Here is a 26357-nt window from a genome sequence, read left to right on the forward strand (position 1 = left end):
GTGGGGGCTCTCTCTTTGCAAATGGGCCGCTGGAGCCTTTTGAGGGTCTGCTCGCTCCATGGCAGCTGCTGGCACTGGTCAGCGAAGGCTCTGCAGTGGGAAAGGTGGGCAACGGCAAAGCCACACAGAGCAGAGCCAAGGAGGCAGCGTTGGCACCGGCCAGTGGCCAGACTCTTTCGAGCAGCCAGCCTCCCTCCCTTTCCCCGGCCCCTCCCAGCTCCACAGATGTGCCCTTTGCTGGGGGCAGCCGTGGCACCAGGGGCTGCTCTGCCCGCTTGGCCTCAACACTGCTGCTCTCCTCCTGCAGCTATTTTGGGTTCATCACCAAGCACCCCGCCCTGAGCCGCTTCGCCTGCCACGTCTTCGTCTCGCAGGAGTCCATGCGGCCTGTGGCCGAGTGTGTGGGGTAAGTGGGCGGGGAGGCGCTGCTGCAACCGATGCCACCCAAGGAGGCGGAGGGCATCACCCCAACCCTCCAGGGCACAGCAACCCTTTGGGTGGGAGGACCCCAATTGGCAAGATGGCCAAAGTGCCAGGTGCCCAGGACCCCCCCAGCCTCGTCCTGCCACGAAGGGAGAGCAGATGCCCCCAGCAATTCTGCCCCCTCCCCTCCTTTGCTGGGGTGCCTGTGTGGCCGGGCTGGGTGAAGACTCCCACGGATCCCTCTGGAGGGGTGAGGTGGGGTCCTCTTGGGCGTGCAGAACCATCTGATTCGGATGGCACCAATTCTGAGTCCCCCCACCAGTCATTGTCCAAAGAGGTGACCTCACCCAGGGAGGGGTTTGCCTAGCAGCAGCAGCCCCTCCCCTGGCACCTTATGGCACAGGGGCAGCCCCACATCCCTTGCGAGACTGCTGGGACTGGGCCTGAGCTAGGCACCGTCCCAAGTGGCACCCCCAGTGGGGGGTGGAAGCGAGTGTTGTGGGATACCCTCGTGGCTCCTGTGGACATGTGGTGCCAAACTGCATGTTTCTTCTCTTGGGGGGGGAGTTTGGCCTCCTTTAAAGGAAGGGGGGGGGGGCTGGACGTGTGCATGCATGCCTGGATTCTCCCCTTTGTCTTGGGGGCTCCCAGGTAAGTGGGGGAGGGCAGGCGTGTGTGGCCTTCTCACCCACTGAACAGGGTATGACTAACTCAGCTCTTCCTCCTCTTTGTAGCCGCGCCTTTCAGGAATACTACCAGGAGCATCTTGAGTTTGCTTGCCCCACAGAAGACATTTACCTGGAGTAGGACGTGAGCTGGAGGGCAGCCCCTCCCCCCTCCCCAGTTTCACGCCCCTTCAGAGAGACGGAGCAGAGGCCCAAGTGCTGCCGGGCAGCCCAGCCCACAACTTCCCTGCACGCAGGGGGCTGGCATTGGGGGGCTCTGGGGCCCAGGCTAGTCTGGTGGGCATCTTGCCTCCTCTCCCCTTTTCCTAATTCCCCACCCCACCCCCAGGTCCCCATGTGGCCAGGGGAGCAGCAGGAGCCAGCCTCTCAGAGGGCGCTTGGTAGGTAGGGGGGAAATGGGGGTGCAGAGGAGGAGGGGGGGCGTAGGAGCTTTCCTGCTTGTTTGGGGTGGGGGTCTCCCCAAGAATTATGGCCTTTGTATGAGGTCCCTTGTTTGGGCTGGAAGGAAGGCTGGGAGGGAGGGCCAGCATGGAGGGCCCCTCCCTGGAAGAAGCTTGCCTGGGGAAAGTGCTTCCACCTGCCAGCCCCCCCCCCAGCCTCCCTTCTGTCCTTCTTTTGGGGGAGGGCAATGACTCCCCATTCTTCTCCCTGCCTCCTCCCTGCTTTGCCCAGCCTCGATGCTCTGGCTCCCCCCTCGGCCAATCGGTTTTTCAGGAAGAGGGGCTGTATGCGTGTGCACACCTCCTCCTACCACCTCCCCCCACCCCCACCCCATATTTTCCTGCTAATTCTCACCTGCGAGGGGCACAGCTGAGTTGGGGGGAGTGCAAGATAGACCCCCCACCACATGCTGCATGCCAGCCGGGAACCCAGAGGGCATTTCTGCAGGCAGCTCCTTGGCAGAAGTGGGGAAATGGGGGGGAGGGGGCTCCTTCCTTCCCTCTGCTCCTGCTGTGGCTGGGAGGCCCCTTCTGGGGAGAGGGGGGGGAGAAGAGAGGAGCAAGGACTATTCCAGGCATCACCCTTTGCAGAGAGCCCAGGAGCCCCAGTTTTCTCTTGCTGAACCCCCAGGGCCCTGGTAGAGGGTCAGCCTGGCTGCAGGCCCCTTGGGAGGCCCCTCCCCAGCTCTCCCCCCTGCCCCCCCCCGCTGTGCCTGGTGAACGCATCCGCTTGCCAGCCCGCCTGCCTGGACCCGGTCGGAGCTGAGCGTTAGTGGCCTCTGCTGTCTGTTCATGTAGCGATATATTTATCCGTAACTTCACCCACCAGGAGCAGCGAGCTGTACAAACGGACTAGGGAGCCTCCCTACTCACTGCCTTGTCATGAGTTGGACTTTCAATAAAATATATGCTTGGTGTCACCAGGGGGCAGTGTGGTTGCGGCGTTTGCGGTGCAGGCAGGAGGCCTGGAGGCAAAGACCAAGGGAGAACGGCTGCAGGATCTGGACCTGGCCAGCAGGGAGAATAGGAGTAGGGGGCACAGGATAGCAGCCTTCCAGTATCTCAGGGGCTACCCCAGAGAAGAGGGAGGGGGCTCAGCCTCTTTCCCAAAGCCCCCGAGGGCAGGACAAGGAGCAACGGATGGAAACTCATCAAGGAGAGAAGCAACCTAGAACTAAGGGGGGATTTCCTGACACTGAGAAGAGTTAATTAGCAGAAGCTGTGGGGGCTCCATCACTGGAGGCTTTTAAGAAGAGACTGGACGGCCACCTGTCTAGAATGTTCTATGGTCTCCTGCTTGAGCAGGGGTTGGACTAGAAGGCCTCCAAGGTCCCTGAAAGACAGCAGGAAGGCCAATGGCATCTTGGCTGGCAGTTGCTGGGGCTGGAAGGGAAGGGGTGCTTAGGGCAGACCCCCAGAAGCCTTTGCCTGCCTCAAGGGGAAAGGGCCATGGGGGCCTGGGCTGGGGCTAAAATGGGAGCATCGCACCAGGGCCTCTTCCTGCTCTGCTTGCAAGCGGAGGGGGGGAGGCCCCATGGGGCGAGGATACTTAGCACTTCATTTAGTGGCCGTTCAGAGTTAGAAGGGCACCGAAAAAAGTAAGGTGACCGTTTTCCACACTTAACTACCTTTGCAGCATCTTCATGGTCAAACATCCAGAGGCTTTGCAACTACCACGTACTTATGACGGTCGCAGTGCCCCGGGGTCACGAAATCCCCTTTTGCGACCTTCTGACAAGCAAAGTCAATGGGGAAGCCAGATTCACTTAACAACTGTGGCAAGAAAGGTTGTAAAATGGGGAAAAGCTCACTCACGTAACGAGTGCCAATGTGCAAGCAGTGGTTGAGCAGACGACTGCTCGCTCCACATGGCCCTCCTTGATGGGAGCATTTCAACGGTGTCTGGGCAGGGCCAATATGGACACCTGTGCAGGTATTCCTCGGCCGAAGCCTGTCTGATCGGCCCTCTTCAGCTCTTCCCTTCACCCATGTCCTGCCATAGATAGCAAGGGAGGGAGGGAGAGAGGGGAGGGGAGGGAGGGAGGGAGGGAGGGGAGGGATTTGGGGCAGCTAGGTGTGGGCCTGAGAACGGGAAGGTAAACAGCAGAAGGGGTGAAATGCTGAGAAGAACCAGAGGTACCAAACAGGAATGAAGCCGCCTCCAAGGACACCTGGCGTGAATGAGAGATGCCAAACACTGAGCCCTTCCCGAAACATCAAAAGAGCATCCTATTGGATGAACTGGTCAAAAGGGGAGGGGCCAGGGAAAGGGTGGGAATATTCAGAGCCGGCTTCTCTTTCACTGCAGCCGCTTCACCTGACTAAAAGTGCCCATCGCTTCAAACAAATGGGAGTCGAGAGTCTTCCTTTCCGAAACGTCTAAGCTGGGGCAGGTCTGACGGTGACTGCGCTTGGGACCAGAATTCCCATTGTTAAGCAAGGCAGTTGTTAAGTGAGTCACCCTCAGTTTTATGATCTATGTTTTGGCCCCAGTTGTTAAACGAGTCACTGCAATTGTTAAGTGAATCCAGATTCCCCTGTTGACTTTCTTGGTTGGAAGCCACCTGGGTCATGTGACCCCGGGACTCTGCAACCGTCGTAAATACATGTTGGTTTGCCAAGCGCCTGGATTTTGATCACGTGACAGAGGACCAGTTATTTTTTTCCACTACTTTTGTAACTTTGAACGGTCACTAAACAAATAGTAGTTCAAGGGAGGACTACCTGTACTGCCTTAGCGTTGAATCCCACCTGTCAGAACTTACTGCAGCTGCCAAGAACCTGGGGGGAGGGGGGAAGCTGGAGGGAGGGGGGGAGGTGCCTGGGGGAAACTGACCACTGAAGTGTGAGAACCGAGGAGTCTTCAAGGACGTTTCCTTGGGAGAAGGCGGCTACCACCTAGAGCAGGGCTCTCCAAACTTGGCCATTTTGGAGGCTTGTGAAATTCTGGGAGTTGAAGTCCACAAGTCTTAAATGGCCCATGTTTGGAGATCCCCGAGGGAGAGAGGAGAGGGACTGTTTCCAAAAGATCCTTTGGTCCTTGACTGGACAAGGAGAGACAAAGGATGGGAAGAGACCCAGGGAGGGAAGTTGAACTGGCAAAAGTCTGGCACAAACTCTCCCTTCTGGCTTCGGGCAGCTGCCATCCTCTTGACTTCTAGTCAACCTCTAGTCAACGATGCCTTTCGCCACCAATGGGGTTAAGCATCGGTTCTGCCTGGACGCCCAAGGGGAGGCAGGCCTGGCACCACAGTAACAGCAATAACCAAGCAACAGCCCAGGGATTTCTTATAAATTTATTACATAATAATAATAGTAGTAATAATAATAATAATAATATAAGAAACATAGATCTCTGTGTGTGGGGGCGTTATCACAACATCGGGTAGGGAGGTGAGTGAGTCAGGCCTCCCTTACTCTGCAGAAGACGGACTTCCTCGGGAAATCGGTATAAAATAAGGGGTGACGTCAAACTGACCCTGTCAATTAATAAACCTTCAGCCAAACCAAGGGGGGCAGCAGCAGAGTGGGGGGGGGCAAGGGGAGGGGGAGAGACAGGGGTGGGGGTGGGGGCTGAGACCGCGGGCCTTGTCCGTGTGCGTTTTGTCCTGGGACGCAGTGCTGGGAGTCCCACCAGGCAGCAGCTGCAGGAGCCCCTGGCCCTTCGAGGAGGCTGGGAGGTGGGGGGGGGGTGGCAGGGGTCCCTGCCTGTTTCCAAAGCCCAGAGGGGGGAATGGGCATCTGGGGGGATTAAAGGACCACATCAAGACCCCCAAGAAAACCAGCAACCTTAGGAAACTCTCAAAGGAGAACCTCCTGACCCCATTTTCTCCAGAGGTCACAAAAGTCATTGAGAAGTCACGAGAAGAACCCTATTCTCTCTGGGGCAGCTGGGGTCACACCTGCTGGAGGGGAGGGGTCTCCCCACCCTCCCCGGAGCCCACCGGCCTTCTCTGGGATGGCTTGGGGAATGGAGGGAGGGGTTTGCTGCCAGGGCTTGAGGAGGGGCAGAGGTGGTGGGGGCAGGTGCAATCCGAACCAGGGGCGGGAAGCTGGGCCATGCAAGCGACGTGCTTCGCTGCAGCCGGGGTGGGTCGGCTGCCTTGGTGCCAAGGCTGGGATGCCGACGGGGCACAAGCGGGTCCTTCTGGCCAAGCAGCCAGTTAAGCGTGGCAGCAGGGGGGAGGGGCAGCCACGGCAAAGCCTCTGGGGGCAGCTGGGGAAGCAAAGGCAGAAGCAGACCAGGGAACTTGCTAAGCAGGGTGTGACTCGCACTGGGGCCTGGGGTGCTATAGGTGTGTGTGTGTGGGGGGGGAGTTGAGCGTTTTCACAAAGGGGGAGCCTGCAGCCGAGGCCTCTTCCCTGCTGGCCCAGGTGGATCCTTGGGTGGGGGGGCTCTCTGTCCCCTTGCAAAGCTGAAAGCCAAACCACAAGGAAGAGGAGGCTTTTCCGTGGACGGCCGTGGCTCCCTTTGGTGACCAGAAGGTGCCCTCAAGAGTGGCTGCTTTCCCTCTGGAGAGGGGCAGCCGGGCCCTTTCCCTGCCCTGCCCATTCTGAGGGGCTATTTAGGGGTCAAGGTACCAGGCCGAAGGACTTTCCTACCTCTTGCTGGGGAGGGGAGGGTGTTGGGGGCTTTGCCAGCTTTCCTTTCAGGGCAGGGACTGGGGAGGGGGGGGTCAGAGATTTTCTTCCCCCTACTTGGCACGAGAACATCGCTGCAGGACTCTCTTCCCCAACATGGTGCCCTCCGAGCTGGTCGGCTTCCCACCCTCTCCCTGTAAGCCAGCTGGCAGCCTTTGGGGTCCACACCCCCAGGCCAAGGTGGCCCCTGAGATGGCGCAATCCACACTCAGCCACATTGGGCCTCTGCCTCCCTGGCGTGGAGCCTGCTCTGTGGAGACTTCCCTGCACGGCTGGAGGCGGTGGGCTTGGCGGCCTCTGCTCCCCCCCCTCTTGGTTTGGGGACAGATTCCTCAAGGGCTTCCCCAAGTGGGGGGGGCTGAGACTGCACCATGTGCCGCATCCCAGGAAGAGCAACGGGGCCCCCAGCCCCATGGCAGCCCAGCCTGTTCTGAGCCACGAAGGGAGGAGCCCCTGTCTACATGTAAGGAAGGGGGGCGTCTCTCCTTGGGGAATCAGGAGGAGGGGCTGCATTTCCCCCAGGTGGCTGTTGGGAGCCCCCTCTGCACACAGGCCTCCCACCCACTGGGGCCCTCACCGCCCACTCTATGGCCCCCCAGCCGTTCCAGGGGTTGAGCTTTATTTGGGGGGTGGGAGGGGAGAGGAGGGAGTCTCTCAGGGGTTTGGATGCTTCCTTGCCAAAGCTGCCATCGGAGCTCTGGCTCTCAGGCCGGCCTGCCCTCCTCCCGGCCGGGCCCAGACAAGGGGGCCGAGGGGGCGCTTGAGCATCAGGGCTGGGCGGCCTTCGCGTTCCCTGGCGCAATGCCTGCCGTCGGGACTTAGCCGTGGTGGCCCCGCTCCGGTCAGCCGAGGCTCCGGGGGGCATCACGCAGTGTTTGCAAACACAGGTACGGCTGCAGCTGCTTAGCGGGAGGGGCTGGTGAGCTCCCCCCAGGTGAGGGGGCTGCGCTAGCCTCCTTGATCGGCAGGAGAGCAAAAGCATCTCCCGCGTCCCTAGAGGGGAGGGGGCTCCCCCATCAAGGCGGCGTCCAGCTTTCCCGGTCCCGAAGCGAACTTCCTGCAGACGGGGGGGGGGAGTTTGGGGAGGGGGTCTACAGTCTTCGGGCCTCCACGGGAGGAGGCCGGGCAGGCAGCTGGGCAGACGCGTCTCCTGTGGTCCCAGAAACAGCTGCGGAAGGGACGGAGACACCGGCTCCATAGCACGTGGAGCGGAGAAAGCGCCTGCCGCGCGTGGGGGGCGTACCTCAGCCGCCTGATGCGCTTCCCTGGCCGTGGGGAGGATGGGGGTGGCGGCTGGGGCACGGTTTGAAGGGGGGGCACCCTCGCTCCCAGCCCAAAGCAACAATTGTGAGCCCTCCAGAAAAATTGGGGAGGGGAAAGGTTCTATGTTTACTTGGGCCTGGAGACCACCCCCTCTAGAGACAGAGAGAAACGCCCTCCTTCTGAACCCATGGAATCCAGGGGGCATTTGCTTTTTATGGGGAGGGGTCCGATGGACGCCAGTTGGGTCTTTGGCAGCGGAAAGGAACGGTCCTTCTTTGGCACCTGTTTTTGCCTCCCCACACGAGGGGCTCCCCTGGAGGGAGAGAAGGCAGCTCCTCCCATCTCCAGGGGTGTCGAGGTGCCACCAGGCAGTCTGGGGGTCCATCACGGCCCTTTGGGGGCTCATGAAGTCTGGAGATGGCCCAGAACGAAGGGCCCAGGGGCCCCACTTCAAAGCCCAGGGAGAGGCTCCTGGGGGTCCTTGCACCCTTTCTGACCAGGAAAGCCCACTCTATAAAAGGGGTTTTCCTGGCCCAATTGATAAAAAAGTGGTAAGAGGACTAGGGGGGACCTGATAGTCGCCTTCCAGTATTTGAGGGGCTGCCCCAGAGAAGGGGGGGCTCCACCTATTCTCCAAAGCCCCAGAAGGCAGGAGGAGGAAGGGGTCGTTAAAGAGAGAGGGGGCAGCCTGGAATGAAGAATTTCCTGACCGTGAGGACTATTAGCCAGTGGAACTGCTTGCCTCCAGAAGTTGTGGAGGCTTCATCGCTGGGAGGTTTTTAAGAAGAGTTGAGAGAACCGCTTGTCTGAAATGATAGGGGGGTCTCCTGCTTGAGCAAGGGGCTGGACTAGACGACCACTGAGGTCCCTCCCAATGGGGTGTGTGCTTTCTGAGAGGCTGCCCCCCCCCAACACACCACACAATTGGGGATGATGGGAACTGCAGCCCGACACAGCTGGAGAGCGCCAGATGTGGGGCTGGTCCTGCATTTGCTGCCGTTTAAAACTCTTTTATCACACAATTTGTGTGTGACGTTTGTTGCTTTCAAACAGGCCTTTTAAGTTGTAACCCCAAAGTAGCTTTTCTCAGGGATGGGGGAAGAAGCCCAGGATTGGCTGGGGGTCCCTGGGAGGTTGCGGGGCCTTAAAACATTGGAATTGGAACACAGCTGCCTTCCTTCCTCCTTCTCCTCCTCCGGCTGGGAGATTAAGCACTTGGCAGGGCCACCATGGGGGATGCCTGGCCCCCTCCTCTCACCTTTCCCTAAGGAGTATCAATTGGGGGGGCAGGAATTGCAGAGATGTTGGGGGGGGGGCTCTGGGCGTTGTAGGTCGATGGATCGGGGGAGGGGGCTGGTGTGGCAAGCAATCCTGGCAGGTGCCCAGCCCCCCTGAGCTCCTTTCAGGAGGAAGAGAGCAGCCCACCCCCAGCCAAGTTGCCCCCTGCCCGGCTTTCCTTGGGCCTTCAAGCTGGCAGCCACCCCCCCTCCCCAGGAGAAAAGACTATGTGCTCGCCCCCCCCCCCCCAGTCCTTCTACGGAGCAGCCATTTGAGAGCCCTTGGCAGGAAGCAGGTTTCTCTTGGCCATTGGTAAAAGCTGGGGGTGGGGGGAAGGCCAGGGATCTATGAGGGTCAGTGAGCCTCCCCTGCTCTAGCCCCAGAAGAGGGAATGGCCCTGGAGAGGAAGGGGCTGGGCTGCCCTAGGCGGAGGCTCCTGCTCTGACCCCCGGAGGTCTTTGGCGCCTCTCTCTTTGCTCCCACCTGCTCCAGAGTCCCTGCTCTGGGAGCCCTCTGGGCCTGGGGAGGGGCCACAAGGGTGGGAGAGAGGAGGGCTGCTTCCAAGCACAGCCTCACCCAACTCCCACCCAGGTGAAGCTCCCTGCTCTGGCCTGGCTGGACAGTCATTTCCAGGCGGGGGTGGCGCAGGGCGGAGTGGTGGGAAAAGAGCCCCCCTGTTTTGGGGCAGCCAAAGAGACCAGGAAGAGTCCAGCAGCCCCTCTGGACCGCGTCTTGTTTTAAGAGGACACCTTGAGAATGAACATGGGCTCCTCTTCAAAGGTGCCGCTGGGTCTCCTCCACTTTCAGGCCAGGGCTGTAGGGAGCGGAGCCCCCCCCCCAGAGCAGAAGGCTGGGGGTGCAGGGAGGGGCCCCCATTTCTTTGGCCTCTTAAAGGAAAGGGGAGGGACCAGGCGCCAGCCACAGGGGACATCCGAGACTGGGAACCCCTCAGGACTGCCATCCCTTCCAGGGCCTTTGCAAAATGTTGGGGACCCCCTGGCTTCTGGGGGTATTTTGGGGGCAGCAGCTGTGTGGCTCAGGCTGCCTGGCTTCCTCCCTGCCTGCTCCTCTCTGGCCTCCCCAGGAAAGCAGGGCGAGGGGCTTCAGCAAGGGAAAGAGTCTCAGCCGTGTGTGTGTGTGTGTGTGTGTGTGTGTGTGTGTGTAAGCGGGGGGGGGGGAGCAGCTCCTCCGGTCAGGGCCTGTCCAGCAAGAATGGAAGACTTCAGACGTGTCCCAGAAGCCAGTGCAACTTTGCCCCCAAATCTTTAAAATTCAGACCATCTAAAAGGAACCTTCAAAAGATTATCTTTCATTCGGTCACTAACCCCCCCCCCCCAAGCCTTGCAGGGAGGAGGCCCCCCCCCACAAGATATAGCTTCAGTCAACCGTTAACTAAACAAGGTGGCTATAGATATAGAGATATTTGTTCTTCTTCCCCCTTTTCAAATATATAGCTGATTAAAAAGATGCAAAAATGAGTGAGTGGGACAGAGGGGGGGGGTTTCCTGCTGTTGGGCATCCTCTCCTTGGGATCGCCAAACCTACAGAAATGCAGAGAGAGATGAAGAGACCCCCTTCGACTGCCCCGCACCCGCAAAGCCAAACGAGGCCACCCCCCCTCCCCCCCGGGCTGGCCAAGCAGCATCCGCCCTTCGCCTCCCTCTGCGCCCCAAGCATGCTTCGATCCATGCGACATCAGCCCCTCTCGCGCGCCAGGGCACGGCAACAGTCCTCCAGGCGGCAGTGCCCACTGTCCGCGGGGGCCCTCTCCCGGTCGTCTCCTCTTCCTGGCCCCGCAGGGTCCTTGTGGGGGAGGGCCAGGGGCTGCGGGTGGGGTAGGAAGTGGGGTGGACGGGGGCCCTCCCGAGCGGCGCTCCCACGTCTGCCCCTCCACCTCTCTTAGGAGCTCCTGCTGGCCTTCACAGGGGGAATTCCTCCGGCAGCAGTCGCTGGGGGCCAGCCAGGCTTCCTTCAGCCAGTACACTGAGCCCCTTCCCCAAAAGCCCACCCGGCCTTCCCAGCTCCACAACGTACGGATCCTGTTCAGGCCCGGCTGGAGCTTTGCAACCCTAGCGCAAGGACCCCTTCCTCCCTTGGCCCCTGGTCCCTCCGGCCTCCCCTGGGGCCCCTGCCAGGTGGGCAGGAGGTGCTGCCGAGGTCTTCTCCTGCAGGGGAGGGCCTCTCCTTCCCCAGAACCGCCTGTCCAGCAGTGACTGTCTCGGGGAGGCGCTGAGCTCCCGTGGCCCATGCCTGTTCCTGAGGAAGGGAGCCTGCGCCAGGGTGCCTGTGGGGTGGGAGGGAGAGGAGGCGCCTGCCCACCCCCGTCCTTCAGTGCAGGAGGAGGAGCACCAGGTGGGCCCCCGTCTACTGGCCTAGCAGGAACGGCCCCGCCTGCCCCTGAGTGACGCGGCCCCGGGAGAGGAGCCGGGGCTGCCGGGACGGTCAGCTTTCTGCCAGCTGCTTGAGCGCCCGCTCAATGTTCATGCGGTGCCCCACCCGCGTCACCCCCAGCTCCACAAAGTCCTCCTTGGTCAGGGCGGGCAGGTGGGTGCCCTCAATTTCATTGTCCTCGAATTTGTCTCGGTGCTCCAGCAGGTTAATGCTCTCCAGCCAGTCCCCCACGTCGTACTTGTTCCAGAGCTGGAGGGGCTTCTGCATGAAGGGCCGCAGGGGGCGGAGGGAGTGCAGGGGGGGCCCCGGGGAGGGAGAGGGGGAAGGGGAGCGGCTCCGGGCACTGACACTGCGCACCACAAAGCGCACCTCCTTGGGCTCGTGGGGGATGGAGAGGCTGGAAGATTTGAGGATGGTGGGCGGGGTCAGCCCGTAGGGCCGGACGGTGCTCAGGGGGTCTGTCCTATCCAGGGCAGGCTTTACCGGACTGGGAGTGCGGCGGGTCACAGGGTAGCGGCTGCCAGGACGCACGGTGTAGGTGGTGCCGGAGCTGCGCTGGGAAATGGTGCTTAGTTCTCCTAAACTACTGAAAAGTCTGTGAAGACAGAGAGAGAGGGGGGGGAGGAGCCGTGGTGAGAGAGGTGCCCAGGCACAAAACAGCTGCACACACACACACGCACACACACACACACACATTCCCCACACAACCAACAAGGCCACAGATTCTGCAGAACCCTCCGGGAAGCCCACTGACCCCCCCAAGCTCTTCCGCATGGCCCCCCCTGGGCAGGCCTTATCTCCCAGACACACAGAGGCTGCTTGGGGGGGGGGCTGACCCTCCCTGGAAATCGACCCCCCCTCCAGTTTCCCAACGCTAACCTTAACCCCCTCAGCCCCCCAAAATCCCAAATTCCTGCAGCCCTCAACCTTCCCTGCAGCAGAGGTGGGGATCCGGAGAAGCAGGGTCTCTGGGCAGGAAGAAACCCACCCTGGGGAGGGCCAGGACTATTTCTCAGAAATGGGGGAGGGGTTCCTGCTAGATCCCTTCCAACTCCGTTATCCTGTTAAGGCTCCCTGGTTCAGCTCTGGGGGGGTGATGCCCCCCCCTGTGCAAGAACCGGCTTGCCTGGGAGGGAGGGGCTGGATAGTTTCCTGCTGGTGTTTTTCATCAGCTCCGGAAGGGCCCCCTTCCCTCCAGGACTCTGGGAAGCCGGCTGGAGGCTCGCTCGGAGTGGGCCAAGGAGGACTCCCTGAGCCCGGGGGATAGTCGGCCTTTCTGAGAGAGGGAGCTGCGCTCCTGAAAGGTCTAGTCCAGGGCTCCCCAACCTTGGCAACTTTAAGACGCGTGGACTCCATCGCCCAGAGTCCTTCAGCCAGCCGTGCTGGTGTAGATTATTTCCACGGACAAAACAAAAAGGGACAGAAAGCCACTTTGCACCTTTTTGTTAAAACGTCTGGTGGAACCTGTAGCTGAAAAGTCAGGGAGGGGGGAGCTAAGAGCGTCTCTAGTTTGGAATCCCTGCAGGGCAAAAGCAAAGGAGATCTGACACACACACACACACCCCGCAATCCCTGGGGGGCTCACCCAGTTCTCAAGGGAGCGTAAGTCAGTCTGGGGAGATTGCAAGAACAGGTGAGAGAAGCTTCTCCTATCAGTCCAGGCTGCCCGTCTGGTTCCTTGCGCCCAACAAGTGGGGCACTTGGAGTGGGAGATTCAAGCCAAAAGGGGAGGGCTCTTTCCTTAGCCTCCCCTTTCCCAACGTTGGGAGCCCACGGAAGGAGCAAGGGATTGAGCTGGGTTTGGCCTGCTGCTTTTGCTGACCAGGGAGATGACCTGGACCTCCCTCTGACCCAGGAAGCCTCTGTTCATCGCCTGTGCTGGAAGGTCCCTTTTCCTCCTGGAACCCCTCCGGAACCCCTCAAGAGCCAGCGTCTGCAGCGCATAAGGAGGGAAGATCAGGGACCTATCCCGCTTCTGGGGACGGAGGGCTGGAAGGCAGAGGGGCAGGCGGGACTTGAGTAGCTGGGACTGCTCCAGGCAGGGGAAGAACAATCAACCACTGGAACTGCTGGGCCTCCAAAAGCTCTGGAGGTTTTTAAGAAGAGACCGGACAATCACTAGTCTGAAAGGGTGGGAAGGCGTGTGAAAAAAATATGCTGCTTTCCACAATATGGGAAGTCAGGGAAGGAAGGGAGGGCTGTGTTGAGAGGAGGGTCTTCGGGAAGCTCTGCCAGATACCTTCAAGAGGAAAAGCTCCTCAGCTGGCAGTGGCATTGGCAGACATTTCAGGGCCTGCCAGCAGCTGGCAGCTCTGGCCAAGGCCCGAGAAGGGATTCACTGGATGGACAATGAAGAATGGCCCAGGTCCAGGAAAGAGCGAAGGAGGCCTCCTTCAAGGAAGATGGGCAGGATGGCTCTTCGTTCTTCAGCAGGCACGGAGGGCTTCTCTCAGGTGGGAGAGCACAGACAAGGGGACCAGGCCCTGGACTTGGGATGCAGCGCAGAGGGTGGCTTGGAGCAGAGTTGGGTCCGCTTTTTACAAAAGCTTCCTTCAGTCCGTGCTTGGGCCTTTCGTTACTAAGGACAGGGAGCCACTGACCACACGCTGAGGACTGATCTGCAGAATTAGCCCTTCTGAGTTGGCCAGGCAGAGGCGCTCCCGGCAGCCCACTTGGTGGCAAAGGCCATGCCCAGCAGGCTCAATGGCTCAGTGGCTGAAGGAGAAAAGCCCTGGTAATCCTGGCTATGTCTGCGGTTTGGCTAATCAGGTAGAAAGGAGAGGAGCCCAAATGGAAAGCGTTGGGGGGCTCCTACAAGGGCTCCTTCCGACCTGCTCACTCCCAAGGGATTTTTGGCCTTGGCAGGGAGGGAGGGGGGGGGAGCTTGGCAGAATTCCTCCCCGGGATCACAATCCTCCCGACAGCTTTGTAACGTGGGAAAATCCCAGCGATCTGGAAGGAGCCAAACGGAAGGCAGATCTCCGCCATAAGTCAAACAGCCCTCTGTGACCGGTGGGTCATGTGACCGACTGACCCCCTAAGACCCATGAAAGCAGAAGAGACCCCAAATAAGACCAAAGTCCCACTGAGGATGTTACCTAGCTGGGTGATGAAACGTCCGGAAACTAAAGCAGCAGAGGGGTCTCTTTGGAAGACCCCTCTCTCCGTTGAGGGTCAGACCGGAGACGATGAGAAAGGCGGCCTTTGGATGCAGGGCAGGGTGAGAACTCAGTCCGGGAAGTCTCCCCTCCCCGGGTCCCAAACTGGTCAACACTGAATGGGAAGCTATTCTTTGACCAAAGTCTTCCCAGCTGGCTTTTTCTAGAGGAAATGCGCCCCCTCTGGCCACAGTAGGCACTTTTTAATTTCACTTAAAATACTCAATAAGAGTAAATAATTTGCTTCACGTTGCCACACGGACAAAATTACTTGAGAATCCATAATGCAGTGTTGCTTTGAACATTCCCCACGTGTCCTTGGGGGGCCAAATGGATATTCTGCTGTAGGAGGAAGAATAGACCGGGCAGAGTTTTTAGGAAAGGGATCCTGCTGAATCCTGAACTGCGTTTCTCTCCCCAGAGGCCGAGGACATCAGCCACAAGGAGGCAAAGGGGGGGGGGGAGCCCCTTCGGCGGCTGAATCTCCCATGTGGACACCAGGCAACAGGTAAGGGAGCCTTTTTGGAGGTGCTCAGCTCGGGAGAGATTCAGAAGATAAGGAGGGGGGCAGAAATACCCTCCCACACAAGGTGGGCCATGCTTTACAAAGAGAGACCAGGCCAAGCATTGCGGCTGCCAGGAGCTCAAATCGCTGCTCGATAACGTTCAAGAAAAATGCCAGTTTCCCCCCAAGGTTTTCAAGACAAGATCTGACAGCTGTTTGTAGGGGGCTGGATTGGAAGACACCCCCCCCCCCCAAGGTCCCTTCCAGGCCTGGGATTCTACATGAGAAGGTCTGGATCTGTCTGATTTGTGCATCTCCCTTGGCTCTTTTCCCCAAGACCAAAACTTCTTCCCATCACAAGATGAAAGCAGCAGCATGTGAGAAGATACAGCCGAAGCTCAGGCCAAGCCCGGCTCCACTCCCAGGTGGAGAGGAAACCTCCTTCCAGGATCCCACCAGGAGACAAAGCTCAGGCTCAGAATGCATGAACAAGGTCTGGGGGGGGGGGGAGGTTGCCCACCTGGGAAGGCTTAGCCAGTGGAGGCTCATGGGCCGAGGGAGGAGCCTCCTAGAGGGCAGTGATGAACAGGCCCACCTGAGGACCTGGGTGGGAAAACGGGATGGACCATCCAGGCTGATAAGACCCTCTGCCAGCCTGACCTGCAGAGGAAGCAGAGGCTCAGGGGCTGCCCAGATTCCGGAGGAGGACATCAGAGTCCCCCAAGGCAGTGGGGGAGGCACCTCCTGGGATCAGGGGTCTTGGGGCTCCTCCTTGGGGAGAGAACAGTGATGGGTCTTGCGCAGGGCTGCAGAAACTGGCCACCCTTCCCCAAAAATACTTTGGACCTCAGCTTCCGAAGGAACGGCAGCGCCCCCTTTCCGGGCTTCCTATCTGGGCCCATCTGTACCCTGGGGGATGGGCCTGTCCCTACCAGTGGAGCCTGCAGGCGGGCACCCCTACCCCCCCCCCCCGGTGCTTCTTGAAGCCAGCCCCGGCTTCCCCAGACCCCAAGGCCCCCTTGGCATCCGACTGCAGACGGGCACTTCCTCCTGGGATTCCAGGCCACAGAACATCACCAGACAGATACCGACATGCTGGGTTGGGGGGGAGGGGCTGGGGAGAGACACAGCCACACAGCCCTGCAGGCCCTGCCCTCCCCCTCCCCCTCCCTGCAAGCCCCAGCACACACAGCAAGCAGGAGGAGGAGGGGGGGCTGGAGGGAGGGGGGGGAGGACTGACGTGGGGTTGCTATGAGATGAGCATGCTCACTTACACAACTCGCCCCCCCTCCTGAGGCCTGAGGCGGTGCTAGACAGAGCAGCCGAGACATGCAGATGGGAGAGCAGGAAGAGAGCAATGAGAAAGAGGTTAGCATCTGTCCAAGGCACCGGCAACCACCCGCCAAGCAGCAGCAGAGCCGGCCGGAAGCTCCTCCTTCGGGGCCCCTGCCGCTCCTGGGAGCCCCCTCCTGCTGGCCGGGGCAGGGGAGGGAGAAGGGTGGAGGAGCTGGGCTGACCTGCAGGGACCCCCTCCCTTCCCCAGCCCTCTCCACCCGGCCGGGAGACAAGCAGGGGCCCCGTCTGCCTTCTCAGGCCACCTCAACAGCCCGCGTCCCATTCCATGAAGTAGATGTTCACAACCACAGATGTTCAACAGCCAAAGCCTGACATGAAGCCACGGGGAAGCTCCGGGCGGAGGGGAGGGCAGCCGAGGGAGGGAGGGAGGGAAGGAAGGAAGGAAGGAAGGGGCCTTGTGGGCAGCAGGTCCCGAGGAGAGCACTGTGCCCTTCTCCTCTGTGGTTCCTGCTGAGCTCCCCAAGAAGGGGCCAAGGAGGCAAGATGGCTGATCCCGCTTTGCCAGGTTGGTGGTTGGAACCGGGCAGCCTGTGTGCCCACGAGAGGCGGCTCTCGGAGCAAAAGGAAAGACCCCCCCCCCGGGATACGTTCGGAGCTCTCCGCTGCTGCCCGGGAGTCCCAGCCCAAAGAGCCTGGGGGTAGCCTTGGGCCCTACAGAAGGCCGTGCGTAACCTCCGAGTGATTTGCTACAATCACCCGGGTGATGTGAAAATGCTCTAGAGAGTAGATAAATATGCAGGCGTTTCTGAGGGCAGCCACGAGGAGAAATGCAAACAGGAAAAAATTGCAGCAGAACTGGGGGGAGGAGATGCTCGGGGGCTCTTCCTGATCCTTCCTGGGGGAGACCCTCCTCTGCAAGCCCCCTGGCCCAGCTTCTTGAACTGCCCCAAAGGTCCCTGATCTCCTGCCAACCGCTGGCAAACTGGGAATCCTCCCAAGTGGACGACTAGCTCCAGAAATCCCTTTGCCTCCCAGATTAATCCAGGCGGACATCCACAAGGAAACCCCTGGTGGAATCCAATTTTTTCCCCGCCACTGGTTCTTTGGTGGTTTGGTTGGGGGTCATGTGATTGGATAGGCTTGGCCAACTTTTTAAAGCATTTCCCCCTGCCCATTCGCCTGAACTGGCAGGGAAAAAAGGCTTTGGAAAGTGTGCGTGTGTGTGTGTGTGTGTGTGTGGGGGGGAGTTGCCGATGATTGTGCAGCTCACGGCTGATCTGTGCAATCATCGGAACTGGTTTTCCCCCCACTTTTTAAAGCTTTTTCCCCTACCTAGTCACTTTTTTTGCTACCAGTTCTAGTGAAGCTATCAGAACCGGTATCATTTCAGCCCTGAAGGAAACCCTCCGCTCCATGTGCTCTTCAGGAAATCCCTCTGAGCCCAGCCTGGTCTCTGGGCTCCCTCGACCAGCGGTGAAGACAAGAGGACCAGGCAGGCAATGTGGCCCACCAACAGGCCAGCTTTAGTGGATATTGTTTCCTTGTGCCCACCCCCACCCCCATGCCCTCAGTTCCTAAGTACCCCATAAGCCGCTGGTAGATCAGCACTCCTGTTGACTGCCAAGCGGCCTATTTCCCAGGCGTCAATGTTTACTCTGGCTATTTTTGTCTCTGCTCAGCCAACAATCTTAATAGCTGCAAAATTGAATGCACATCCTTTTGCGTTGTAATTCAGTGAGGACGGTGGCACCAGAAATCAAGGAAAACTGCCAGTCCCGTCGGGTAGAGCAGAAAACTTTATCAGGAAGTGAGGATTCTGATCAGAGTTGGGCCTTGGCAGTTATTTCAGGAATATCTTGCTCCTATAATATTACACAGGCAGTCCTTCGTTAACAATAGCGACCAGGATTGGAATTGCCATCGTTAAGCAATGGGATCCTAAAGCATGATGTCACGTGACCATGCTGCTTAATGATGGTAATTCTGGCAGTTCCGGTTGCTGTCGTTAAGACGATCACCAAGGGTTGCTAAGCGAGGACATTATGCCAGATCTCTGAATCTTGGTCTGGAATTATTCCAAAGAGATCCGATGCCAAGCCGGGCTCAGGGCCAAAGTTGAATCAACAAATTGCTTTGCATTATTGCCAGCTCAAGTGGCATTTCTCTCGAACGCCCCCTCCCCTCACTGTTCTCCTTCGCTTCTGGCTTTCCGTGCTGGAGTGGCGCAGAAGGAAACATGGCTGACTCCTCCTTCTTCCATACCTGGAACCATCTCTCTGGGCCCCAGAAGGCATGGCAGCCGCCTCTCTTTGCCTGCTCCCCCACCCCCTGTGTGAGCATGCAGGAGCCAGGGTGAGTCTCCCCAGTGGGGTGAGCAAGCCAGGATTAGTAAGGGGTTAGCAAATGGGTGGAGTGAGTCTGCCAGCGACCGACCGGCCATAAAACACATGCCATGACTTGTGACCAACAATGGCCCTCTTACCCCTGTATCCTTGTAGGCAGTGCGCACTCTCTGTAAAAGCCAGTTTTCCTGGAGAATATGAATTCCTCCGAGTGGGGAGCGAGGCAGAGATCGCCATAGCATTTAAGACTTACACGGTGCTCTACAGCCCTCTCTAAGTGGTTTATACAATATCAGCCTCTTGCCCCTAATAATCTGGGTCCTGGGAAGGATGGAAGGCTGAGTCAACCTTGAGCCGGTAAGGATTGAACTGCTGGCGGTGGGCAGAGTCAGCATGCAATGCTGCGCTCTAACCACTGGGCCACCAGTGCTCCTTGTTTTGGGATTGGTTTTGCAGGCGGTGTTCCTGGGCCCCGCCAGAGGCATCTATGGCATGAAAACCATGGAGAGATAAACTCCATGCCAAGGATGAAGAGGGCAGCACCAGCAAAGTTGGCCTTGAGGGTATGGGCCCCTGCCTCACCGGTCAATACTACGGCTCCCTCCTTCCACCAGCTCTGGGGCTCAATCTTCTTTCGCCCTGCCTGCCAGGAACGGGGGAGGGGGGAGTTTAGGGGGATTCAGTGAGTCCCACCCAGGAGGCTGGAGAAGATCAGCGGGACAAGGTGACCCCCAAATGGGTTTATGGCCTGGGAAAGACTCCCCTTGAAGCCCACAGGGGGGCTATGCATTCTTTAGATGGGCCTGGAAAGTCACAAGCAGGTCAAATTCGAAGCCCAACTGCAGTGAGCATCAATGAGATCTTTGGATACCAGAAGTTGCCTCATCCCAAGGAAGACCACCGGATCTCCCCTGGAGCCCACCTAGCTGTGTAGTTTATGCTCAGGCAGAGGGTTGGGCAAGATGACCTCTAGGTTCCCTCCCCACTCTGTGAACGTGGGCCTCGTGGCACGTGAGAGAAGCGTTTCTCCCCTCCGCTCATCCTACTCTTTCATTCTTAGAGAGGTTGTGTGTGTGTGTGTGTGTGTGAGATGGTTAATGGTTGTGCAGTGACCTTGCAGAAGAATGATGGGTCTGGCAGGGAAATCAGGTCTGGATAATTTCACGCCTCTCTCGCAGGGATGAAGGAAGAGGCTCCCTGCCAAAGGATCCGATGCACAGGGCGAATCTGCGCTCAGCACCCCAGACCCGGCTTCTCCAAACATGGCCGCTTGAAGGCGAGTGGACTTCAACTCCCAGAAGCCTCTTCTGCCTGGGGAATTCCGGGAGCTGAAGTCCTCCAGGGGCCAAGAGTGGGGGCTGCTGCACTTGACCCACAAACGCCCCAGGCAGCCCGAGAGAGCAAGGAACTTAGTGCTGCCGGAGTGTCTCCTGCTGAGCCCTGGGGCCAAAGCCCCTTTCCTGATGCCGGGAGACCCTCCTCCAGGCCGGCTTCCAACAGGCAGAGAAGAAGCTGCCTTTGCCCTCCATTTGCCCACCTTTGGGACCACCAGACCTGGGGGTGGGGGTGGGGGGTGTAAGACGGTGGCCACAAAGCCTACAAGGAAGTTGGTAAGGTGTTAATTGCCTTAGTTGGAAGCTCAGAGCAGGACATCACACGTTTCAGCTGAGAATTATTTAGCCAGGACAGAGAGAAAGAGGAAGGATTACCCTAGAGGCTAAAAGGCTTAAATGGTTTAATTCTCTTCGGGGTCTTTGTCAGATCTGTAAGAATACAAAGCAATGGTGGGTTTTGGAAAGACAAACTAATCATATCCTTTCTCTTCTCCTCTCCTTCCTCCTCTTCTCCCTTCTGTTTCCCCCTGCCCCCTCCCCTGCCCCCCTCCCCTCCCTCCCCACCAGAGACCGGCTGCTTCGGGGTACATGGCTACTGGGGGAGGGGAACCAACTTGAACTCAGGTGGAACTCTGGGCTGTCCAATCTCGGCAGCTTTAAGACTTCTGGACGTTGATTCGCTCAGCCAACTGGGCTGAGGAATTCTGGGAGTTGACCTCCAAGGGTGGGTAAAGGGGGCCGTAGTTGCCCACCCCTGTTCTGGGCAGTGCAGCCGGGGTCTCAGGTGTCCTTTCCGTTCTGGGGAAAATGGGAAGGGTCCTGAGAGGCCCCCCATCTCCTCCTAGAACTCTCCAAGGTTGAGCTACGGTGGCCAAACCTCCCCATGCAAGAGTCCCAGAGGGTTTCCTCTTCGGGTGTCCGGGATCGGTTCTGCCCCCTCGCAGTGGGGTTCAACAGCCCATCTTCCCCCTGGCTCTAATCTCTACTGGATTCTGACTCCAGCTGCCCCTGAGGTTGGGAGACCCCTCAGAGGAATTGCTGCGGCTGGGGTAGACGGTTTGGGGTCCTAAACCCCCAAGGGGCCAAAGGAGGCTCAAGCTAGAAATGGCTTCTGAAGAAGGAAATTGTGGCATGTTATTTGCATTGCCTGAAGCATTTGGGGAAGAAATATGCTGGTCACTAAAAGAGTTTGCAGAGGGATCTTGGCCAAAGGAGGGGAGGGGGAAGAGGGATCCGTTTGTTGTGGGAGGTGGGGGTTCCTGATCCAAGTTATTCAGAATAGGAAAAATTCCACTGAGGCACCGGAGGAGGGGGGGGGGGGGCTTGGCAAATGGAACGCAACATCTGCCCAAAATGATACGGACTGAAGGAAAGACGTAAAATAGCATCCTATTTGGGCAAGGGATCCACTGGATTCTGTGGTTACTCTCAGAGAAGAGATCTGGGGTAACTGTTATAATGACCGAATGTGTGTGTGTGTGTGTGTGTGTGTGTGTGACCAGAGCTTGTGGGGGCTCCGTCACTGGAGGGTTTTAAAAGGAGACCGGACAGGCGGTTTATCCAGAAGGATGCAGGGCAGGGGTCTCCAACCTGGGCAATTTTAAGACTTCAACGCCCAGAATTCCCCAGCCAGCGGGAGCAGGGGGTTGGACTAGAGGACCTCTGAGGTCCCTCCCAATCTTGTAATGCTGCTATTCCACATCTCTGAATGAGGCAGTGGCCCAGGGAGCCCAGCTGCCATTCCTGCTGCTTCCTTGCCTGGCACCCTTTTCCTCTTCGGGGGTCCATGAATGGGGGCCCCTTCCTTCCACTGGGGGACGTGTGTCTGTGCAGGCCCCTCCCCTTCCTCAAGATGACCCACTCCCCTTCGGCCCACAAGGCCCCTTCGGGACGGCTGCCGGCCCAGCAGGGGCCGAGGGGGAAGCCGGGAAGGCCTCCCTCCCAGCTGGCTTAGGCCTTAGGCTGACGGGGCTCCTTCACCCACATCCACTTTGCCAAATATGGGTAGTCCTTGATTTACAACGGGAGAAGCCCAACATTTCTGTTAAGTGAATTTTGCCCCATTTTACGACCTTTCTTGCCACCGTTGTTAAGTGAGTCTGCGGAAGGTCACAAAAGAGGATCGCATGACCCCTGGGCACTAAAGCCATCATAACTAAGCGTCAATTGCCAAGCGCCTGGATTCTGATTGCGTGACCCCCCCCGGGGAGGCCGCAACGCTTGTGCCTGGGAAAAACGGTCGCAAGTCACCTTGAATGGTCACAAAGCGAACTCTTGTCAGTTGAGGACTGCCTGTAGCTAGGAAGCCCAGGGCCCCCTGTGTGCCTCAGAGGCAGGCAGAGGCCACCCACAGCTGCAGGGAGAAGAGGAGGGCAGGGCGGCAGCTGAGAGCTGGGAGGCTCCTTCAGCCAGAGGAGGAGGAGGAGGAGGAGGAGGAGGGGCTGCCTTCACTCCTCTGCCAGGGACCCAGCCTCACGGGGGGGGGAGGGTAAAGGGGGGGGCTCAGCTCCCATGGAACATTAGGGGAAAGGGAAGGGCACCTGTGTGTTTTACAGAGGGTGTGTGTGTGTGTGTGTGTGTGTGTGTGTGTTGTGTGTAAGGATGAAGCCTCTGCCTGTTGTAGAAGTCTTGGGTACAAAGACCAGAACTCAAATCAAACCTGGAACCGCAAAGCTGGTGTGTGTGTGTGTGTGTGTAGGAGAAAGAGGGAATGGACCAATGGGAGGGGGCTTAGCATTCTTTCCAAATCCGCCCCCTGAATCTAAATGGGGACAAATCCTAAACGGCCATTCTGCCCCCCCCCTCTGGAAGGCGGGAGCCTTGCTGAATCAGGGCCCAGGTAGAGGGAGGGGCGCTGGGGAAGGGGAGGCCGCCTGCAGCACCCTCTGGGTCCGGCTGGGCGTGGGGAGGGGCTCTTACCGTGCTGCCACCACAGGGGTCTTCTTTCCAGGGTCAATGAGGCCCCCGGCAGGCTCCTCCCCCAGGGAGCGGGTGTCCTTGTTGAGCTGCTGCAGGCGGGAGCTGAGCTCGCTGATCACAGTTGGCTTGTCGTCTTCCGGCCCGTGGAGGGGCCTGCTGTCCAGGGGGTCCCCCCACAGCTTGGACCTTCGCTGGAAGAGGTAGCGTGGCCGGCCGACGCTGGCGGAAGCCAGGAGGGCCGTGTGTTGCTGGGAGATGAGCTCGCTGTCCGAGGACTGCTTCAAAAGTGGGTCCCTGAAGGTTACCGGCCCCTTGCTTGTCTGGGACTTGAGTTTCGGCTTTGGAGGCACTGGCGGCTTCTCGAATACAAAAGTGTGCCCATCCGCGAAGGAGGTGTAGGTGTCAGTGGGCTCCCCGCTCTCGGAGGACAGTGTGGACATGCTGGAGACGGTGGAGATGGTGCTTGTGGTCTCCAGGTGATGGTCACTTGAACTTCTGGTGTCCACCTCTTCCACCCCGGAGTCTGCGGCAGACTCGGGGGCGGTGGTGGCATCAGAGGGCTTCCCTGAGGGTGTTCCACCAGTGGTAGAAGGCAGGGCCGCTGCCGCTGGCACGGATGGCGGGGCGATGGCTGGAGCAGCCAGTTGGCTGAGAGGTGTGCCAGCAGTGGTGACCAGTACCCCGTTTGCAAACTCGTCGGGCGGCGGCACCAGGCCAATCTTCGCCAGCTCCTCCCTGGTCTCCTCGTCGCTGGAGGAGAGCTGCGCGGGGGGCAGAGTGACCGTGTACGTCTCCACGTCCTCCTCCGAGCTCCCTTGTCCGAGCGTCTTGTCCAAGGCTGGGCTGACGGGTGCCTTCCCCACGGGACTGGGCTGGGCCTCCATCATGGACACCTCCCCCGGCTCTGGGCCCCCCTCTGGGACAGGGGTCTTCTCCTCCTTCATGTCGAAGCCCAGGTCCTGGCCGTTGCTTGTGGCGTGCACCATGATGAGGCCAGCCGTCTTCTGCTGCGAGGTGTCCATGATGCTGAGGATCATGGCTTTCTTCTCCTCCACCTTCTTCTCCTCCACCTCCTTCACCGGGGTCTCGGTCCGTGCCTCGCCCTCCTTCCTCACACTTCCGGGCATCCCCCAGGGGCTCTGGGTAGGGGTCAGAGAGCTGGGTGTAGGCGCCTTGGACCCTGGAGAATAGGCGGGAGACCCCCGGCCTTCCAGCTCCCCCCTCTCTTGCTCTTTGGTTTGGATGTCCACAAACAAGGGGGCCGCCCGGTCGGAGTCAGGGCTGTGGATGGGGGTGGCCACTCGGGAGGAGACCTGGGTGGAGAGGGCTCTCTCTCTTGCGGCCAGCGCCAGCGCCAGGGGGGAGTTGGGGTCGAGGGGCTTCCCCGTCAGGGGGTGGATGAAGGTCGAGGAGGGGCTGCTGAGGAATGGCTTTAGAGCGGAGACGGGAGAAGGCAGCAGGACATCCCGGCTGCCCAGCAGACGCTCGTCGATGGACCGGGATTGTTGCAGCGATGGCATGTCGATGGTGGGGGGGCTCCCCTCTATGGCCCCCACGGAAAGGAAGACAGTGGATTTCCGCTTCTCGTCAAGGCGCCGGTCTCGCTCCTTCATGGCCCCCGCGACCGCCGTGGCAAAGGGTAGGCTGGCGGTCTCCACTTGCTGGGAGGTGAACTCCATCCCGCTCAGGCGGTGGCCCCGCCGGGTGGGGGAGGGCTCCCGGGGGAAGCCCCCAGCCACGGAGAGTGCCGCCCGCTCCTGCGCATCCTCCACCTGCAGCTGCTTGACCAGGGGGCTCTTCTTGCGCTGGGGCTTGGTGGGGGCGAAGAGGCTGACGTTGAACTGGCCCATGTTGGCGTAGGGGTTGTCCGCCCCGCGCCCCTTCCGCTTCAGCTTCTCCGGCGGGGTGGCCGAGGGGCCTGGCCGGGGGATGTCGGTGGGCTCCACAGGGATGTGGGAGGAGTCTTGCAGGATGATCATGGAGCGCGCCCGCTTCTGCCGCTCGGGGTAAGGGATGCCGGCCCTGGCCTGGTCGTACATCTCGGCCGCGCTGATGACTGGCGGCAGCCCGTGCAGCTTGGCCTCCAGGCCCGGCTTGAAGCTGGAGCGGACGGTGTCGTAGACCCTCCCAGGGGGCGGGGGTGGGGAGAAGGTGGGGGGCGGGGCGGTGTCGAAGTAGTAGGGGGTGGGGGGTGGGGGGGGAGCGGTTTGTGGCGGGGGAGGGATGCCGTGGCCCTCTCGGACAGTGTCCTGCATCGACGTGCTCCGGGGAAACTTTCCATCCAGGAGGGAAGCCGCAAATTTTTCATCTTCGCCTAAAAAACAGCAAAAGGGGAAAAGTTGCAGCTCTTTTGGGAGGAAAACTGGTGCTTCTCTCCCTTCGACTGGCCAGGAAGGAAGACTACAGAGGCTGCAACCGAGGCATCGCTTGGGACACCCGGTGGCAGCTTTACAAGCTTTTTTGCCACAGTTGTTAAGTGAATCACTGCGGTTAAGTCAAGTCCCACGGCCGTTAAGTGAATCTGGCTTCCCCACTGACTTTACTTGCCAGACGGTAGCAAGCAGGGATCACGTGGCCCCCGGACACTGCGACCGTCATAAATATGAGTCAGTTGCAAGTGTCCAACTTTTAATCGTGATCATGGGGATGCTGCAATGGTCGTAAGTGTGAAAAACGGTCATAAATCGCTTTTTTCAATGCTGCTGTAGTCACTAAACAAGTGGTTGTATGTCGGAAACTCTGTCGTGAAGCCCCCGGTGTGTCCATTGAAAGGAGGCGCCTGTGTCTGCAGCCATGAAACGAGGGTCATGGGGAGGGGGCTGCAGGGGAGGGTTCGGTTCCTCCCACTGAAGGATCTGGGAATTGGGGCTACATTCCACGCTGGGCCCCCACCTGAGCTACCAGAAGATCAAAAGAAAAGCCAAGCAGAAGGAAAAAGGGAAGGAACAGATGGAAAAGGAGAATCTTATGGGTCTGCGAAGACCCTGCTGGAAGCGAGGGGGTCCTGGGGGAGGATTCTGGGAAGGCTTCGGAGGGAGGAAGCAGAGCAGTAACAGGTGGGTGAATCTATGGGGCAGCCCGTCCTACTGATGGCCACCTCCAGACAGGGCCCTGTGGGGCAGAGGTGATGCCAGGGCCCCATCCGGAGCCCAGGGGCGATTGGCCACAGGCAACACAGTCCTTTTATACCAGGGGTCTCCAAACTTAGCAACTTTAAGACTTGTGGCCTTCAACTCCTGGAATTCGCCAGCCATGCTGGCTGAGGAGCTCTGGGAGTTGAAGTTCAGACCCCTCAAAAGTTGCAAAGTTTGCAGACCCCTGCAATACGGCCAGCACAATCCTTGGGCCCAAGATTCAAAGGGCAACGGCACCAGTTCTGCATATTCCTCTGCTGGACAATGAAGACCCTCTTCCTTCACCCCACACGGTCTTCCCTTAGCATCCCATGGAGGGTCCAATCCTGGCCTCACCTGGATCAATGCCACCAGGGATGCATTCCTGCATGGCTGTTTTGCCCCGACGAGTTTCCACCCCCCTGCTTGGGAGCTTCCGGGCTGTGAACCCCTGCCGTCTGTCAGCTGTTGCTGTGCCCAGAATATTTTCCCACAAGCAGGGAGGCTGACTGGCATCCCTCCTGGAGGGGAGACGCCCTGCAACATTGCTCTGAGGGCTGGCAGATGG

At 59.3% G+C, this 26357-nt stretch overlaps 3 protein-coding genes across 9 annotated transcripts in view; 2 read left to right on the plus strand and 1 right to left on the minus strand.

Annotated features, from left to right (window-relative positions):
• MAPK8IP2 (mitogen-activated protein kinase 8 interacting protein 2) overlaps window positions 1-2464 on the plus strand; it is a 44364-nt gene extending 41900 nt beyond the window's left edge. For both annotated transcript variants that reach the window (XM_081957748.1, XM_081957749.1), the window contains exons 11-12: window positions 308-406; window positions 1158-2464. In XM_081957748.1, the coding sequence (XP_081813874.1) occupies window positions 308-406; window positions 1158-1230 (172 nt within the window). In that variant the 3' untranslated portion in view covers window positions 1231-2464. The remainder of the gene's footprint in view (window positions 1-307; window positions 407-1157) is intronic.
• Window positions 1-26357, plus strand: part of LOC309394511 (nucleoside diphosphate kinase 6-like) — a 435625-nt gene that overhangs the window by 63472 nt on the left and 345796 nt on the right. The gene's annotated exons all lie outside the window — the stretch shown is intronic.
• SHANK3 (SH3 and multiple ankyrin repeat domains 3) overlaps window positions 4833-26357 on the minus strand; it is a 241380-nt gene continuing 219855 nt past the window's right edge. For 4 of the 6 annotated variants that reach the window (XM_081957745.1, XM_081957744.1, XM_081957742.1 and 1 more), the window contains 2 exons: window positions 22677-24990; window positions 4833-11717 (listed from right to left, as the gene is read on the minus strand). In XM_081957745.1, coding sequence (XP_081813871.1) covers window positions 11174-11717; window positions 22677-24990 — 2858 coding nt within the window. In that variant the 3' untranslated portion in view covers window positions 4833-11173. Of the gene's footprint in view, window positions 11718-16059; window positions 16095-20132; window positions 20187-22676; window positions 24991-26357 lie in introns of all 6 variants that reach the window. The other 2 variants (XM_081957746.1, XM_081957747.1) reach the window with 2 other exon arrangements.

This window comes from Natrix helvetica, assembly GCF_964273705.1.
Source record: "Natrix helvetica genome assembly, chromosome: 6".
In the NCBI taxonomy this organism is placed as follows: Eukaryota; Metazoa; Chordata; class Lepidosauria; order Squamata; family Natricidae; genus Natrix; species Natrix helvetica.